The following is a 19,685-nucleotide window of genomic DNA, read 5'->3' as shown; positions in this document are numbered from 1 at the left end:
ATAATAAAATAAGTTCAAATCAAATCTTATTTCTGAATAAAACTCAATACAATGCACCATGTATTGGTTGGTAATAATGTAAGGAATTAAAAATACATTTATCAAGTTTAGGTCTCTTCTTATACCTGAGTAAATAGAGAATTAACGAGATTCTAGTTCCCCAAGGCCAGGACTATTTCCAAAGGCGCAGCTGAGGGAAATAGTCCTGGTCGAGGGAAACTGGAAACTTGTTTTCTCCCTCATTGATCAATGATATACTTTTAACTGTTTTATTTTACCGATGCAAAAGTAAAAAAAAAGAGGATTATGAATGACTGGGAATTTAGTTTCGGAGCTGGGATAAGCTTGGTTGACTAACACACAGGGGTTAATCTAAATTACATATTATACAGATACAAAAATAAAATCTAGAGGATTACGGGTATCCGGGAATCATCATTCAAAGCAGGGCTTACTTTAGTAACGCATAAGGATTAGTCCATTTAAACTGATTTCTAGGAAATAACACATTTTACTTCTAGTATCTAATTTTTATACAGGGAAAAATCAGTAGAGATATGATAATAAACAGTAACAATGTGTTCAGATCACTTCTAGTGCCTGAGTAGAACTCGTAAAATGCTACATTGTAGCTGCAATAAGGTAGCCCTCTCCGATTTTTTTTTAGGGGGGGGGGGTCACTCTCTTACGGATTTCGGCTCAAATTGTCCGTAAACAGCTATTTTATTTCATATTTTAACCTGGACTTCCAAAATGTAGTTATATCAGACATTTAAACATCCAAAGTCAGTTAAAGTGCCCCAAAATTAGTTTTTGATGTCACAAACGATTTTTGAAGACATAACCGCACATCTTTAGTTGTTTGGGGGGTTAAATGTTATGTTAAGTGATGATCGATTTGAAAATATTGATATTACGATGCATTGATCCCGTTTACTTTTCAAAAGTAAAGGATTTCTAACCCTAATTTGATCAAAACAGGATGTCACAAACAAGGGTGGTTGTATTCAGGTTTGAAAAAATAATTTACTTATACCAATAAAGAAGGCTAAATATTGTAATTCTTAACAATAAAGGGATAAACAACACATTTTTACTTAAAATTTCTCTGCGATAGCCGAAACAATTTTTTGCTCTGCGAAATATGAATGTCCCATTCAATGCAAGTGGATTACGTTACGATTTTCTAACAGCTTTAACGGAATTGTAATTGACAGAAAAAGTTATGTTACATGGATAAAATTGATCATCAAGTTATCAAAATAAAAAAAAAGAATAATGATTTACAGGCAAATGATAACATTTGTGTCAAAAAATTCACGAATTTTCAAAACTTTCAATTTGTGCATTTAATTGTGAATTACGTTACGCGATCTTGCGCACAGTTCCTAAATGCTAAGAACTTCAAATATCCTGGCTGAGATACACACTTATGCCCATTATAAATTACCACATAGATATTGCCGTAAACTGTCGTAATCAGTTTCATATTTGAATTAAAGGTTAAGTCCGTGAACTACGTTACAGTGAATTACGTTATGATCAATTTTCTTTTTGTTGTAAAAAAATCCTAACTAGGTTCAAAATTACCATGAATCTTAATTCAATGTCATCGCTTATCATATGGGAACTAGTAGAAAGGAAGTTTACAGGTGGGAACGGTTTTGACTAATGCAATGGTGTTAAAAATTATTTTAAAACTGAAAATTTGACTTTTAAACGAATAAAACTATTCCATCGTTATAGCTGCTATTGGAATTTCACTTTTGAAAATGAAGGATACATGTTCTACTAAGATATTATAAATATAAAACATTGATTCGCTCGGCGTTTAATTCAGACAAGGTCTGTATAATAGTGTAACGTAATCCACAACAGTGTAACGTAATTCACATATTACATAAATACAGTTTTAATCTTAGATAATGACTAGAATAAGTAATGCTGAGCCTCAAAAGAAATTTCGGTGGTGGAAAAAGGCCAAAGAAGGAGATAACTACCTGGTAAAAGAGGTCTAACGTGTAAGAAAAAGTATTATCTACCCATTTCATAATTTGCCTAAAAATCAACCACATCTCAATACAGAAATAAACAGATCTTTTCAATAGTAAAAGGGTCTAAAGAAAGTCCATAATTTGTTCAAAGAACTACATAGAACACACTTAATTAAGAAAATTCTCCTTACTTTTAATTTTTAATTCAATATTGATACTTACAGTCTGGTATGTGAATTACGTTACATTGTTTGTTTTATTTACATATTGATTTTGAAATATAATTAAATGCTTAATCCCACCAGACTTGAGTGAGATGCCATAAATCGTGTAGATATAATGTTTAGATTATCTGTAATAAGTAGTTATTTTGCACTTTCGGAATACACAGCTTTTTATTTCATCTGACATGTATCAAGGTGTGTGAAATATGACTTTATTTGATGTTTTACAATGATAACAATCTAGATATATATAATTATGATGCCTATTGCAAAGATATTGCAATATTAATATTCATTTTCTGTATTCTAATTTGTAACAAAGCAGTTGTTTAACAAATAACAATCATTAGTTTTGATTTTAGTGATGAATGTGAATTACGTTACAAAGAAGACAGTTTGTTTCTGTCTCAAAATAAACGTTTACATTGACTTTCAAAGTGCAAAAACTTGAGAGTCATTTTGTAAAAGGTATACTCATGCAAGTACAAACAAACTCTTTTGTTAATTTGTGTATGCGAGTCTAATCAAAGAAAAAATAAGATGCCATATTCTCAAAATCCATATTCTTTTTTTTCTTAGATTAATTAAATGTAAATATGGAATAATTTTTAACATATTGAAAATTTTTAATTGCACTATGGTTTTTAATTGGATAATTATTTTATCTCTATCAAATACGACTACTTGAAACACCATTTTGAATGCTTTCGTAATAATTATTTTTCATTTTTAATAACATCATAAGAAATAACGTAATTCACTGCAAAAATTACATTGGATATGTTCCATATGTGTGCAGAATATAATACCCCCTTTCAAGAGCTATCATATGTGTTTTCTGATCATTCGAATATTGTTCTATCAGAATTAAAACATTTCCTTTGTATCCCAAGTTGAAAATCCTCAGCCGTTTTTTGATACTTTTTGGGGCACTTTAACTGACTTTGGATGATAAAGCGATCCAAAAATATACAGAACAATTCAAATATCCGTATTTTTCGTGTATGTCACCATCATAACTTATATATCCGCGCCATGTTTACTGACCTTGACAGATTTTATTTTGGAAGAGCCAATGAGATAAATGATCTATAGGTAGCGGATTTCTTTAGAATTACCTTATTTTAAGCTTAAATATCGCTATTTAAAAAAAGTGACAAATGGAATGATTTTATTTATCGATGTTTTGTGTTACTATTCATCACAATTATTTATTTATTTAATTGGTTTTTTATATATATTATTTGTTTTGTTGAGTTCTCATGACGTCACGCGTGAACTGTCATGGCGGCTGTATTGATCGATTTTGAAACACACAGATTTATTTTACATGATTTTCGCGATTAACGAGTATGATATCGACAGTGAATAAAAATTTCGTTTGATTAGAAGTAAGTGGAATGTAAAAACAATTTATTCTGCCTGCAGTCGCCAGTATTTAAGAAAAATATTTTTGCATCATTACAAAGATGCTGTGGAATTATATATTTTAGCCCTCTCCAGAAAATATCAGATAAAAAAAGTTGGAGAGGGCTACATTATTGCAGCAAGTAAAATGAATAAAAATCTCATCAAAAGTTGCTAACAAATTCATCACTAAGTATCTAAGTTCCTCTGAACCCTGTTTTATGAACGTTTTTTTATTATTATTATTTTTTTCTCTCTCTCTCTGTCTCTTGCAGAACCTCTCCGAGGTTAAAAGGAATATCTAGTCCTTAGAGAGGTCAGGTGTAGATATTGATTAAAATCAAGTCTGAATCGAGACACCCCCAAAAATCCAAAATGACAAGTGTCATACCTTTATTTTTTTTTTTAAACAGTAATGAAATATGACATTTTAAATACGTGCAAACTACAACGATTTTTTTTATTCTGATGAGGATATCGAGACACAAAATACACTATCTTGAAACCAAACATCTATATGGTCTTGCATGCACAGATATGTGCAGTGTTTGTTATTGCTCATCATAAAATCATTAACTATACACAAATTCCATACCAAGTGCATTTTTTAAATAAAAGTCTTCCAAACACATTTAAAATTTACGTTTTAAAATAAAAGTCGATCGCTCGGCACACCTCGGCCGATTACATTTGATGTAGTCAAGAGTACAGTAGTCAGCCGAGGTGAGCCGAATGAAAAGTCGATATCTAGGATACATGTATGGGGTGACTCATATCTATTCTTAAAAAAATATAATTTACTTCTTCATATAGCTTAGATTGGATAATACAAAACAGTTTTCGGAAAATCTGCAAAGACCAACGGATAGCCACACTAATAATAACTTATCAACCTGATAAAAAGACTGTGAGAATTAAGTAAGTGCAGTAATTTTGTTATAAACATATCTCAACTGTACATCTGTATCTAACTTTTTTTTCTCATTTACGTTTTATAAATTTGAGAAAACTGGTAACATTTATTAAACCTATTTAAAATACAATTTTCATTTCGTTATATTTCTTTTTCACGCTATCAATACGATCGCAGGAAGATTTTTTATATATAATTGCTTACAGTGTTTTTGTTACTGCTTGACTTTTTTTTTACATATTAATTCTATGATTTCTGTTTCTTTCCAATATTACGATTCTCATTTGTAAAGCGGATATTGACGCTAGAAGTACAAAGTAAACAGTTCAACAAAAACTTTTTAAAAAACAATGTATTAGGATGAAAAGCAAAACAATTTACAACGTTTATAGTGCATTTTTGATTGATTTAAAATTTTTCAGTTTAAACTTTATGGCTAGATTGTAAAGAGTTAGATGAATTTAAAGGTAAACAAAATAAACGGTTCGCTGGTTTTGTTCACATTAGGCTGTCCATTGCAAAGTAATGCATGTAAAACCTGTTTCTGAAATGTTATTTAAAAATTTTAAATACATTCGGATTGTTTTACACACAGGCGATCCTTTATAATTACGCACAGCTCTGTTAACATATACCGCGATTCAAGATTTATGGAACGCCATCACTGCCTTATAGCATACAACTATGCATTTATTATGTCAATTTATCATTACGTGATGTGAACATCTCTTTACTTTTTTCATTTTTTATGATATGATGTGAAAATATCTTGACATCATGTCAATGCTGCATTACATGAAGTAAATACATTCTTTCATTATGTCAGCATGCACTTCATAACTTGGAATAAAATATCCATTATGTGAAGTGATTATGTGTTTACATTGTGTTAAAACTTTATTACGTGAAATGAATGTTTCTTAACATCATTTCATTTCTTTAATATGCGAGGTCAAAATTGCATTACGTCAAGCAAATTGTATTTTATAATTAAACTTATCATAACATGAAGTCAAAATTCCATCCCTTTTTGAGAGTGCATATTTCTATTATATCAAAGCATTATTACGTCATACGGATTTATCTTTATTTTACGTCGGGAACATCATGATTTTAGGTGAACACATCTTACCTTCATGTCAGTGATTTATTACGTGGTGTAAAAAGTGTATGACATTATGTGAACATATCTTTATATTATATCAATACTTTATCACATTATGTCCAAACTCCATTCCGTGATGTGGATATATACTTACGTTATGTCAACTCTTTCTTATGTGATCTTAAAATATCTTTATATTGTGTTAACTCTTTATCATGCTGATTCCAAAAGTTCAGTACCTGATGTAAAAATACATTTACATTATCTCAAAGCTGTATATCTGGTATATAATGAATGTTGACGACCGTGCTTTAATGACTGGTAAGAGAAGGGGGGCTCCTCATTGCTTAGGACGAATTTCAGGCAAATATAATATCAGCACCCCCCCCTTTTTCCCATATACCTAAACTTTAGAAAATGTTATGTTCATGGAAAGCACAGCCCCATCCCCGCTTTTTCTGGCTGACCTCCCCTTTCAAAGAAGATGCTACGTCACTGGAATTAGTAATTTTTTCACCATTCCAGTGCCAGAATTCTATTACAAAAATCTATATATCAGTCTAAATCAGTTGAATATGCCTTAGCAAGCATGCATGGGCACATATCAATGGCGGATATGGGAATGCTGAACAAGGAAGGGGGCGGTGTACGGTTGGAGACCAAGTGGGAAGGGGGGAAGAAGCTCTTAGTCTTTATAGTTTTATAAAAAAAATAGTTTCAACTTAATTCAGCTAATCTTATGCAATGTCTTACAAAGTAAAACCAATAAATTTATTAATCTTATGTATATTTTGGTCACTAATGATGGAAGGACGGGATTCCTGCCCCTAACCCCCAACCCACCATTGCACGTTTGTTATACGGTGTGTTATCACTTTTTAAAATAAAAAGGAGAGGTAGAGACTGATAAAAAAAAAAAAAAAACAAAAACAAAACATATGACAATGTTCTTAATACGATAAAAAGTTTAAATCTTCTATTAAAAAAACAATTAAAAATGAAAAATAAATGCTGCGCGACACATAATATTTGATTTATTTAATAATCAGATTAAAGTAAAGAATATTGAAATTCGACCTGATTTTAATTCACAGTCGCAATGTGAAGGCCTTGCGCTGCACATTTCAAGATTGTCAATCATTTGTTGCTTTACGTTTTCATTTAAATATTCCATTCCCAAATTGCCGAGAATTTCTTCTACGACTGTTTTCTTTCCCGCCATTTGTAGTGCCTGCGGAACGCGGAAAATACGTTATGCTCATTTAAATGCCGAGGATACCCGTGTTCGCATAACGTAATAGTGAATCGACATAATGTAGAAGAGTGCGCACAGTATATATAACATGAGCTTTCCACATCTGATCAATATGAAATAGCCTAGGATACATGTATGCTGACAAGAGGCAGAGCATTTTTGACAAAATGTAAAGACACAATGACATAACGTAATAACGATTTCTCAAAAAGTAAGGGCAAATTCACATCATGAAATTGATTCACGTCGTCATGTAGCATATTGATGACATAATGTAGTAAAAGAATTGACCATATGTGACAATTTTATTGACACCATGTAATCGAAATCTGACATCGTATTATAGCGACGTGATATCAAATTAAGATAAATTCACATCATGTAATAAACTACTTAGACCAAATAGTAGAGATTGCACATAATGTAATATTGAGTTGAAATTATATAAATGTATTTTAACGCCACGTAAAAATTTTTTGACATAATGTCAAAAAAGAGCTGATATAATGCAATGAAATATTGACGCAATATAATTGAAGTGTTACTAAATGTAATTAAAAAGTTAACATAATGTAAAAGAAAGTTGTTGCAATGTAATAGTATTGTGTGTAAATGTCATAAAGAGTTGACCTAATGTAAAGGAAAGTTGAGATAATGCAAATAGCAGTGTTAATAAATGGCACAAAGAGATGACAGAATGTAATGGAAGGTTTAGACAATGCAATAGTAGGGTGGGTTAATGTCATAAAGAGTTGACATAGTGTAATGGAAGGTTGACACAATGCAAAAGTAGTGTGGGTTAATGTTATAAAGAGTTGACATAAGGCAATGGAAGGTTGAAGCAATGCAATTGTTGTTTTGTGACGACATTCCAAAAGATTCATTATATGCATGACAATCTCTGAAGCTGAAATTCAATATTTTTAAAGAAAATTTAAAAAGCAACACCATTTATGTAACAGAAAACTGAACGAAATTGGTAATATTTTTTCCACTGCATTTTCATTTTTAAAATAAAAAAGGGGGATGAACTGTCTGAGTATAAACTTTATTTTGAATAAAGGATCGGAATTTGTATATGTTACTTCAACGTTAATTTAAAGTAGTACCTGACTCCTCGCCCACCTCAGTCGTTACTGTTACAAAAGACCAAAATATGCTAGAGAGTTACATGTACACCACGTACATGTATCAATGCTATGTTTCTTCCCCAACATATGTAAGATAATTGAAGTGAAAAAATGTCATTTATTGAAGTAAATGACGTAAAAGTAGGAAAACATATTTATAATACAAGAAAAGGGGTCAGGAAAAAGGACTTAAATATAAAATATTGCAAATCTTTATCACAATATTGCACAATTTAACCCCCAGCACCATAATGTCATTGTAAATGATATATTATAGAAAAAAGGGGGATCAACCAGCAGACTAATTAAAGCAATATGAGCTGTATCTTTGAGAATTTTATTATTATTTTTTTTAGCTCACCTGAGCCGAAGGCTCAAGTGAGCTTTTCTGATCAAAATTTGTCCGTCGTCTGTCGTCGTTGTTGTCGTTGTTGTCGTCGTTAACTTTTCACATTTTCATCTTCTTCTCAAGAACCGCTGGGCCAATTTCAACCAAACTTGGCACAAAGTATCCTTGGGTGAAGGGGATTCAAGTTTGTTCAAATGAAGGGCCACGCCCTTTTCCAAGGGGAGATAATCATGAATTTGTTAAAAATTGATGGCATTTTTAAAAAATCTTCTTCTCCAGAACCGCTGGGCCAGGAAAGATGAAACTCATGTGGAAGCATCCTCAGGTAGTGTAGATTCAAGTTTGTTCAAATCATGACCCCTGGGGCAAGGGTGGGGCCAAAATGGCCGACTCAAGTTTTACATAGGAATATATAGGAAAAATCTTTAAAAATCTTCTTCTCCAGAACCACTGGGCCAGGAAAGATGAAACTCATGTGGAATCATCCTCAGGTAGTGTAGATTCAAGTTTATTCAAATCATGACCCCCGGGGCAAGTGTTGGGCCAAAATGGCCGACCCAAGTTTTACAAAGGAATATATAAGAAAAATCTTTAAAAATCTTCTTCTCCAGAACCACTGGGCCAGGAAAGATGAAACTCATGTGGAATCATCCTCAGGTAGTGTAAATTCAAGTTTGTTCAAATCATAACCCCAGGGGCAAGGGTGGGGCCAAAATGGCCGACCCAAGTTTTACATAGGAATTTATAGGAAAAATCTTTAAAAATCTTCTTCTCCAGAACCACTGGGCCAGGAAAGATGAAACTCATGTGGAATCATCCTCAGGTAGTGTAGATTCAAATTTGTTCAAATCATGACCCCCTGGGAAAGGGTGGGGCCAAAATGGCCGACTCAAGTTTTACATAGGAATATATAAGAAAAATCTTTAAAAATCTTCTTCTCCAGAACCACTGGGCCAGGAAAGATGAAACTCATGTGGAATCATCCTCAGGTAGTGTAAATTCAAGTTTGTTCAAATCATAACCCCAGAGGCAAGGGTGGGGCCAAAATGGCCGACCCAAGTTTTACATAGGAATATATAAGAAAAATCTTTAAAAATCTTCTTCTCCAGAACCACTGGGCAAGGAAAGATGAAACTCATGTGGAATCATTCTCAGGTAGTGTAGATTCAAGTTTGTTCAAATCATGACCCCCGGGGCTAGGATGGCCGACCCAAGTTTTACCTAGGAATATATAGGGAAACTTTTTATCATCTTCTTTTCAAGTACTTCAAAGCTATGATTAGTGATATTTATATGGAATCATCCTCAGGTTAAGTGTAGATTCAAGTTTGTTTAACTGATGAACGCCTGGAGGGGGGGGGGTAAATTCAAGCCCGATGTGCTCAGGTGAGCGCTGTGGCCCCTGGGCCTCTTGTTTTCTTTTTGTAAAATGTGCTATTATGATCAATTTGTATGTTCTTTAAACTTTTATGATCAATAAGCCCAAAATAAAGTTTGAAAATGTTTCAGAAGAAATATTTCGGTACAACCGAATGCACAGTCTTATATAAGAACATTATTGTACAGGATGACAATAATTCAATTTTGCTTCAATCAAAGCTAATAAAAAAATCCATTGGAAATATGAGCAACAGAAGTTTATGAATAATTTATCTTTCCGTCATTAAATTAGTTAATTACAAATTTTCAATAAAATTTTCCGATGTCAAACATGCAGCTCATATTGCTTTAAGAAATTAAAACCTGGAAAAACAGTGTCATGTATAGTATGCATATTATATATCTTCAGTTGATCCCCTATTAAACATAAAAAATTCTAAACAAACATGAAAAGAAATTGCTACATTGCTGCCTGCTATCAAAAAAATATGGGTAAAAGAACATAAAACACACGGTGGAAGAAGGGGATGGATGGTGGATACGAAAAATTGAGCAGTACAAATGACGTGACTTTCTCTTTTGGTAAAAAGATAAAAAATGGACACGTGATAGCAAAGCGCTCTGCTGATTGGTTGAAAACAATAGGGGAAAGGGGTAAATCAAGTTACATAAGTAAACCCGGATAAAACATTGCATAAGTTTATTACAAAAGAGATATTGTTATACAATAATTTAATAAATAGAAATATACAAGAACATGTCACATAAAGGTCATTATTTACAATAACTTATTTATGTTCCTTAGCTATCCTGCCAGACAACTGAGCTTGTTTTTTTTGGCTAAGGCAGGCAAAAACAAACAACATCATTGAAGTGAAAAATGTCATTTATTGAAGTAAATGACGTAAAAGTAGTAAAACATATTTACTATACAAGAAAGGGGGTCAGGAAAGGGGACTTAAATATAAAGAAATGCATATCTTTATCACAATATTGCACAATCTAACCCCCAGCACCATAATGTCATTGTAAATGATATATAATAGAAAAAGGGGGATCAACCAGCAGACTAATTAAGAAATAAAAACCTGGAAAAACATTGTCATGTATAGTATACATATTATATATCAGTTGACCTCCTATGAAACATAAAAAAATTCTAAACAAACATGAAAATAAATGTACTACATTGCTGCCTGCTATCAAAAAATGTGGGTAAAAGAACATAAAACACAGCCACAATCCAATTGCAAATTGGATACATCCAACCCAAAGGCGTCTTGGCAGGAGACGCAAAAGACAAACCATAAACAATGTTGAATAAATTTTCAAATTGTAAATATCAGACAAGTTTCTATATTTACATATATACACTCAGGTACAATATATAATCATACAACAGTAACTACTAAATGTTATCAAAAAACTGTGAAAGGCTGTCAACTATAAAAATGCTTTTACCGATTGCCATATTTACTGAAATAGACACCTAAAAAGGGAAAATGCAATAAACTTGGACTACCGGTACTAGCCAGGCACAATGGCAGTTCTAGTTCTAAGTATTGGACTTCTTGACTGCAGACGACTTCTACCCCGTCAACAAAAATGTGAAACATAGGCTAAGGTGCATGCAAATTGGGCCCCATTGCTGCAGACCACTTCTGACCAACAAAAGAGAATGTAATTGGGACTTTAAATCTTTATGGGTACAATACGGAACAAACAACTAGATGACTTTTAGTATATGAATAACCTTCTTCATCTTGATTGGGGTAGGTAGATTTTGAATTTGAGTTTGATTTAAAGGAGAAGGAACATTTGACTTTGGGGTGACTGCCCTTGCATTGCATGCAGCTGTGCCTGAATTGACATGGGGACCTTGCGCCACGTTCCCCTTTGTTAAACTGGTAACAGTATTTGACACGAAAGGGCTGATTTAATGCGGTCTTGTTTTGATAACCAGATTTGGGCAATGTTATAGCTTTCAATTTAAGTTCTTGCACCGGAATTTGCCAAGGTGCAACAACAGATTCTCGTAGTTTACGAATTCGAAAATGTTCAACATAAGCCCTGAAGGCATTATCGCCATGTAACTGTTGTATCTCTCTGACCATGTGGCAATTTTTAAACAAATGGGGTGCCTCTTGGGGAAATTTCTCAATGTAGATAGATGCTAATATCAAAAATGCATCTGTCCATTGAGAAATACTGATCGGGAATTTAAAATTTTGGACTCAAGATCTGCTGTACATTTATAATGCCTGATGAAGTTAACACTGAAAAAGGTTCATCTCGTACACTTAACAAAGATCATAAGTCAACAAAATCATTATTTCAAATCTAATATTTTGTTTTTTGTGAAACCGTTAAATTGAGAGGAATCCCATTTGTTAAAGAAATTTTCTTACTCAGTGGGCTTAACTCCTTGTGTGTAGAGCGGTCCCTAAGGAAAATTTGATCCAAAAGAGTTCCCAATGTGGAAGTCGTTGCTGGTCACAGGCATCTGTCTGTCATCTGATGTGTTTTGCGTGGGGGTGTTTTCAGGTTTTTGCTTAGATATGGCCGATGATATATAAATGACCTTCGTGCGCATAGTAAAGAAAGTCTATTTACACGACCGTCGTGCGAATAGCTAATGCAAATTGCTGATATATATACACGACTGTCATGCACATTGGGAAGAGAAAATCTATTTACACGACCGTCGTGCACATAAGTAGAAAAAAAATCTATTTACACGACCGTCGACGTCAGCAGTCGCACATTGCCAGAGATATGCACACGACGAAAGGGATGTCTCGCGCTGATTCTGTTTTGCATTGAGATGGTTCGTGCCAGGACGATTCGCACCAAGTAAAGAAATTCAGCGCGAAGCATCTCACGTTATATTTTAGATAATTAGATAATTGCATTCTAGAAGAACTTGGATTTAATTCTACAAGTGGTAATCCTACTTATACATATACTTCTCTTTCTAAGGAAGAAATTCTTCAGAATCACCTGTCAGTATTGAATACTTTTAATATTCCACAGAGCCAAAATGAATTTGAACTACCTTATATATATTGGATTCCGAAACTTCATAAGAGTCCTTACAAACAAAGATACATTGCAGGTTCCAGTAAATGTTCAACCAAGCCTCTTTCGTTACTTCTCACTAAAATATTGACAGTAGTGAAGGAAAAACTTCAAGAGTACTGTACAACTATATATTCAAGAAGTGGTGTAAATCAGATGTGGATACTTAAAAATTCTAAAGAACTTTTGGACAATTTGAAATCACAAGACTTTACAAAAATCAACAGCATAAAAACTTACGACTTTTCAACTTTATACACAACAATTCCCCACGACAAATTAAAATCCAGGCTTTTTGATATCATTGACAGCTGCTTCTTCAACAAAAATGGAACTCGAAAGTTTACTTACCTCGTCATTGGTCATTTGAAAAATTATTTTGTTAAAACAGATTCTGATTGCACACATAAGTACACTGAAGTTGACATCAAGAAGATGCTTGAGTTTCTGATTGACAATATATATGTGGTTTTTGGAGACCAGGTATTCCAACAATCTATTGGAATTCCCATGGGTACAAATTGCGCTCCTTTATTAGCAGACTTATTTTTATATTCATATGAAGCAGAATTTATGCAAAATCTTTTACGTGAAAAGAAGAAAACACTTGCTGTGGCCTTCAACTCGACATTTAGATATATCGACGACGTATTGTCTATTAATAATGATAATTTCCATTCCTACGTCGACACGATATATCCTGGTGAGCTTGAAATAAAAGATACCACAGAGTCCGACACTTCTGCTTCATACTTGGATATTTTACTTGAAAAAGACACTAATGGTAATCTAACAACCAAGCTATATGATAAACGTGATGACTTTAACTTTTCTATCGTCAACTTCCCTTACTTATGCAGCAATATACCTTCATCACCTGCATACGGAGTATATATATCTCAGTTGATTCGATACGCAAGAGCATGCTCTACGTATGAACAATTTCTTAAACGAGGTAAATTATTGACAAGCAAGTTGATGAAACAAGAATATCAACAGTCTCGTTTAAAGTCATCATTTCGTAAATTCTATGGTCGATACAATGACCTTGTCAGCAAATACAATTTATCATTGAATGAAATGCTGACTGACGTTTTTCATACCAATTGTTAGTCCATTATTTATACACTGAATTGACCACGGATTTTTTCCGTTATATCCTGATTATGACAACGAGCACACGGCGGGTGTGACCGGTCAGCAGGGGATGCTCACTCCTCCATGGCACCTGATCCCACCTCTGATGTTTCGGGGGTCCGTGTTTGCTCTGCTCTTATTTTGTATATTTGTTTAATGGACGTTGAGATTGAATACTGTTCGTTATTTCCATATCCTTCATATATCACATTTTGTTTTTTAAATTTATTTATTAACTTTAAGATAAAATATAATATGCTCATGCCGTATGCATGCTCAAATTCAGGACTTAATCATATGCTCTTCCACGGATTGTAAGGTGTTCGTTTGCTCAACGCATGTGTTCAACATTTCAATGAGGTCATTTCTTTTCACACCCCTTTCTTTTTACGGTACAGCTGCTTTCATGGAAATATTATGATTGATTATGGCTGTAGTAGGCCGTGGTGTCACTTCAGGTTGCTCGATGGTCATTTTTTACCTCTTTGTTGAGTTTTTGGCTGGAGATTAGGTCGCATTGTAGATCTATGCAAGAAAATGAAAGTATAACTACTGCACACTTTATAAAAAAGTTTACATATCCAACCAACCAATGTATTTGATTCAACAATAACAAGTTCACCATGCTATATGTATTCAACATATTTTTAAAATTATAAACATTGAAACCAGGAGAGAGGTTTTTTTTTTGTTTTATATTTTTTTTTTGTTTTTGTTTTTGTTTTTTTATGCATATGGTCCTGTATCTACTAATACAATAGTGCGATACACAAACAAGTGCAACCGTTTGTGCACATTTTTTTTAAACTGAAACAACATACAGCAAGTGCATATAGTCCTGCACATTTTTTTTACAAATCCATTCAACAAATGTTTTTTTTATATATATATATAAAGCACAGGGAAATTCACTTTTATAAGGATACTCATTTCCGCCCCAACCCGGGGTTGAACTCTCGACCTACGGAATCTGTCTCCTAGCAGTACAGGAACAGCGCGTTAGACCGCTCGGCTATCTAGGCAAGTTAAAAAAACTTGCTTTCGACGACGATGGAATTCTCACAACGCTGCCCTACACTACACGGTCATTGAGAATAGAAGTGAGATACAGTTATTTTGACATTAGTTTTTTGAGGATTGTTACCAATACATGTTGTGATGAAATTATTTTTTTTTTATAAAGCACAATTTACAACAACTCTTAAACTAATATAACTGCCCTAAGTGAAGAAATATTAATATAGAAAGCACAGGGAAATTCACTTTTATAAGGATACTCATTTCTGCCCCAACCCGGGGCTGAACTCTCGACCTACGGAATCTATGTATGTATATATATATTCAACAAATTAACGATTTTTTTTTATATTATTCATTCACCTTATACTTATAACCATGCACTCAAACATACAATATTGCACCACCTTTTAATTGTGCAAATCATTGTGATTTGTAAGAAACTACTCAGTACCAACTTAAATTACAACTCATGTGTACATCAAAAACATTACCCTTTACATTAATTTCTGTTTAAGTCTGAGCATATGGTCTCGCAAGTATATAATGAACTTGCATCATGTTTTACCATACTTTACAGATAAAAATTTTACATCATACCTAATCATGCAAATAGTAAAAATACTCAGCAATCATTATGAAATTATTTTGCACGTTATTTTCTCAGCATTCTATTAAAAACAATATTTTCGAAAATCATTGGACCAATGCAACCAGCAATTGTTAACTTTTAGAGCATTATAATGTTTATGGCCATATATACATGCAGTATCTAGATGACTAAAACATGATACTTCAATTATGAGCTAGTCCTATCAAATTTTAATGGACCATACATGACTTAAGTAAAATTAATATACTGGCCTGTCTTAAGCCGGTACTGCAATGCTGTAGAGGTGATACTCCACTGTCACATCATGATGCTCCGAGTGTGTGCTGCGCAAATGTACACCACCCTTGCTCAAAAAGTCCAAGCTTTTCTAAAAAGCCTCTGTGATGCCAAAAGTGTATATTGTCCAGTTTTTTACATTCACTTATCAAAAGTTGTGGATCACACGGCCGTTATTAGATGAGGCCCAAGGTCTACGTCTAAACAATTGACCAATTAAAACAATCTGTACACCTACACCAAGGTGAACATATGAAACTTATGATGAAATGCTTCTTGCTATATTGTTAGGACTGCTTAGCAAAATGTCATTTTCTCCTATCTGCATAACGCAAATATGATAAAGTATGGTAAATTTAAAGTTGGTAATTCCAACTTTAATCCTGGAAATTTCAACTTTGATCTTGGCTTTTTCAACTTTAATCTGGAAATGCTTTAAAAAACGAAACCGTATCAATTCTGAATATGGAACATAATATTTTTAGGTTGGGGAACTACCATGCAACAACCAACTACCAATATTAAATGTCTGCAATTTATTGTATTATGAAGAGGGGGGGGGGGGGGTTCCGTATGCCCCATGCACCCATCTGGATCCTACGACCATGCACAATAAAATTATTCCTTCTAAAATCATCATTTCATAGTAAAATTGTATCTTTCCATTTTAATTAAATGTATAAAAAGTAACACGATTTAAGCTACAAAGTATCTCTGACAATATAATACATCAATCTGAAAAAAGTTGGCTGAGCCAAGATTAAAATTGGAAAAGCCAAGATTAAAGTTGAAATAACCAAGATTAAAGTTTAAATATCCAACTTTAAAGTTGAAATTACCAATTTAAAGTTGGAATTTCTAACTTTAAAGCTGGAATTACCAACTTTAAAGTTGGAATTACCAGCATTAAATATTGGAATTACCAATATTTAAGTTGGAATTCCCAACCTTAAAGTTAGAATTACCAACTTTAAAGTTGGAATTACCAACTTTAAATGTGGAATTTCCAACTTTAAATTTGGAATTTTCAACTTGTTAAAAAATTTTGCATGGCACTAATACGCTTCCTCAAAATATTGACATGATTATTTCCTTTAGTTTTTTGCATGCAGCTCTTTATTTCAAGTGAGTTTCCAAATACGGACATGTCCGTTTGACCTTTTTTCTGTGTTTCTATACTACTGGATTAGTCTATTTGTCATCTAGGTGACACATTCATTTCGCGCCAAATTCACGTGTATGTCTTTCACTCTTTGTTTTGATTGTTTTGAACACATTTTATTGCATAATTTATACAAAGTGATTGGTTACAAGTTCTTGAAACTTAAAAAAAAACTCTTCCTGTAAAATATACAATAATTAATTTCGTGATTGCCAAAATAACAATTAAGGTGTAAAGTTATACATATATTTGATAAATACAAAATATTTTGAGTTAAGACACTCACTAAAGATTCAGAGTTCTTACAATATACAAATCTTTTATCAATATGTTCTTACAATTTGTAAATTTATTATCATTATGTTACTTGTAAATGATTACATGTACAATTACAACAGTGCTTTGGAAAAAAAAATTATGACAAAAATAATAATAAATATGATCACTCATTTTTAGGACGATTCTATCTGAATGGAAATAAAAATTACTCGAATTTTCAGGAACCTAGGTCAATTAAGTTATATATCAGAGGCTGTTCTTTTTATCTTAATCTCGATCGAGCTTTGAAAAACAAAACATATCTGTGATATTGTGAAGTACATGTACAGGGTGATCCAAAATATCTGATACTATTTGAAATGATAATAATTTTGTCAAATATTAAAATGCACTTTATCTTAATATTTCAAATTTTGTATCTATTAAGTTTGGATTATAATATATAGCTGTACAGGTGTTTTGATGTCACGGGGTTGAAATCACTTTTTTGGTTAGCGTCAATTCGTTACAAGGGTTTTCTTGCTAGTTTACCTTATTTAAATTCCGTGTAGGAGGCAGGGAGACTCCAGATTGAAATACCTATAAAAATTAACCATTTCTTAACAAAAGCAAACTGAAAACATTTTTAACTGTTGCTACAATTAAGAATTTCTCTTCATTCTTCTGAAGGTTTAATATTTGCACCAGATGACAGTACTTAGTGGTAACCGCAAACAAATATTTCCTATTTCCGCACCTCTGCAAATTAGAGGTAATTTCCTATTCAATTTTATTCGTTTTAAAAAAAATGAAGATCCTATAACTATATATTTAATGTTATACTATGTCTTTGAGAATGGATAATTATGGTTTGCCTATTTTGATTGTTTATGTATACATGTTAAGAAATATATTCTGCCATTGGACTCGAAATATTCTGTCATTGGCATCGAATGAATTAAGATGTTACAAAACCAAAAGTACATATCATTTGTATGACATCATAAAAACGAAATTTGTTTTTGAAAACACTATTCATGTCAGCCACAACAAAAGTCAAAAAAGATATTTTTAACATTACAGTTAACAGTCTAGGTCACAAGGTCCTTGACTTTGGTGTCATTTGAAAGAACTTGATTAGTATATGCATACGAAATACGAAGTCTCTATCTTTTATAGTTCAAAAGTTTGAAAGAGCTAGTTTTAGCATACAGGTCACAGTCATTGGCCTTGGTGTCGTTTGAAAGAACCTGATAAATCGAGTTTGTATATTATATAATATAATATGCAGTCTCTATCCTCCTTATTTCAAAAGTTATTGCGAGGGAACGGAAAAGCTATTTATCATATATGTCACAGTCAAGGTCACAGGATAATTGGCATAAATTTCATTTGATAGAACTTTATTAGTAAAGTATGCATACAAAATATGAAGACTCTATCTTTCATGGTTCAAACGTTTGGATGAATGTTTAAGTTTGCAGACAAACAGGACAAAAACTATATACGCCCTGGATCAATAGACCCGTGCGCAAAGGAGTATGCATACCAAATATGAAATCTTTTTCTTAGATGGTTAAAACATTATTGTGAAGGTTAAAGTTTGCAAACAAACAGGACAAAAATGATATACCCTCCAGATAGATAAATCTGGGAGCATAAAAGAATTTATCCAATGTTGTAGAAATCTTATGAAAATATAGCATTAGCGACAGGATAAAAAAAAGAAAAATGGGAGTTGATCCATACATGTATGGATCAACTCCTTACTTTACAGACTCTATTTAAGTCCATGTAAACCAAGTTACAAATACCTCAAATATGAAAACAAAATATGATAGGAAAAATCTTTGTAAGGGAGGGAGGAGTGTTCGTTTAATGTTCTATTATCATGTTATTTGAGCTTTTAATCACAAAATGCTCATAAATCTATGTTTGTCAGCAAAAATGTTGGCAATTGAAAAAAATAACAAGATTCCCGTGTTTGTGAAACACTGATGACTCCGTATGACACCTTATGACGCGGGTTAATGGTTTCAACTGCATCTTAACTCCAAAAGTCAGGATCAAAAGTGTTGGTACCTAAAGGAAGGTCTTGTTACAAGTTATACACATGTGAAGTATAAATGCCCTATTTCTATCTGTTCAAAAATAATACCAAGCTTAGAGTTTTTTTTTAAAGAGACTCAAACTCTTTGGACAGGATTAAAAGGTAAATAAGAATATTATCAACAGATGAATAGTCTTGTCACAGTAAATAGGCATGTAAAGGGTAAAAGACCCTAGTTCCAACTGTTTAAAAGGTATGATAAAAGTTAAAAAGTGTTATTTTTTGCACAAGTAGGTCAAAATCTAAGGTCTAGAGGTTAGCTTTAGTGTTACATGTA

At 32.8% G+C, this 19,685-nt stretch overlaps 1 protein-coding gene across 1 annotated transcript in view; it reads left to right on the top strand.

Moving 5' to 3' along the window:
- Nucleotides 1–1,925: 1,925 nt before the first annotated feature.
- The window catches only part of LOC134242075 (uncharacterized), a 33,248-nt gene continuing 15,488 nt past the window's right edge, over nucleotides 1,926–19,685 (top strand). Inside the window, exon 1 of the mRNA XM_062724095.1 lies at nucleotides 1,926–2,003. Within this exon, the coding sequence (XP_062580079.1) occupies nucleotides 1,926–2,003 (78 nt within the window). The remainder of the gene's footprint in view (nucleotides 2,004–19,685) is intronic.

Source organism: Saccostrea cucullata, unplaced genomic scaffold (assembly GCF_032062105.1).
Source record: "Saccostrea cucullata isolate Sc308-1 unplaced genomic scaffold, CSIRO_AGI_Scuc_v1 ctg2652, whole genome shotgun sequence".
In the NCBI taxonomy this organism is placed as follows: domain Eukaryota; kingdom Metazoa; phylum Mollusca; class Bivalvia; order Ostreida; family Ostreidae; genus Saccostrea; species Saccostrea cuccullata.
The sequence above is the reverse complement of the archived record's forward strand: the minus strand, read 5'-3'. Positions and strand labels throughout refer to the sequence as shown.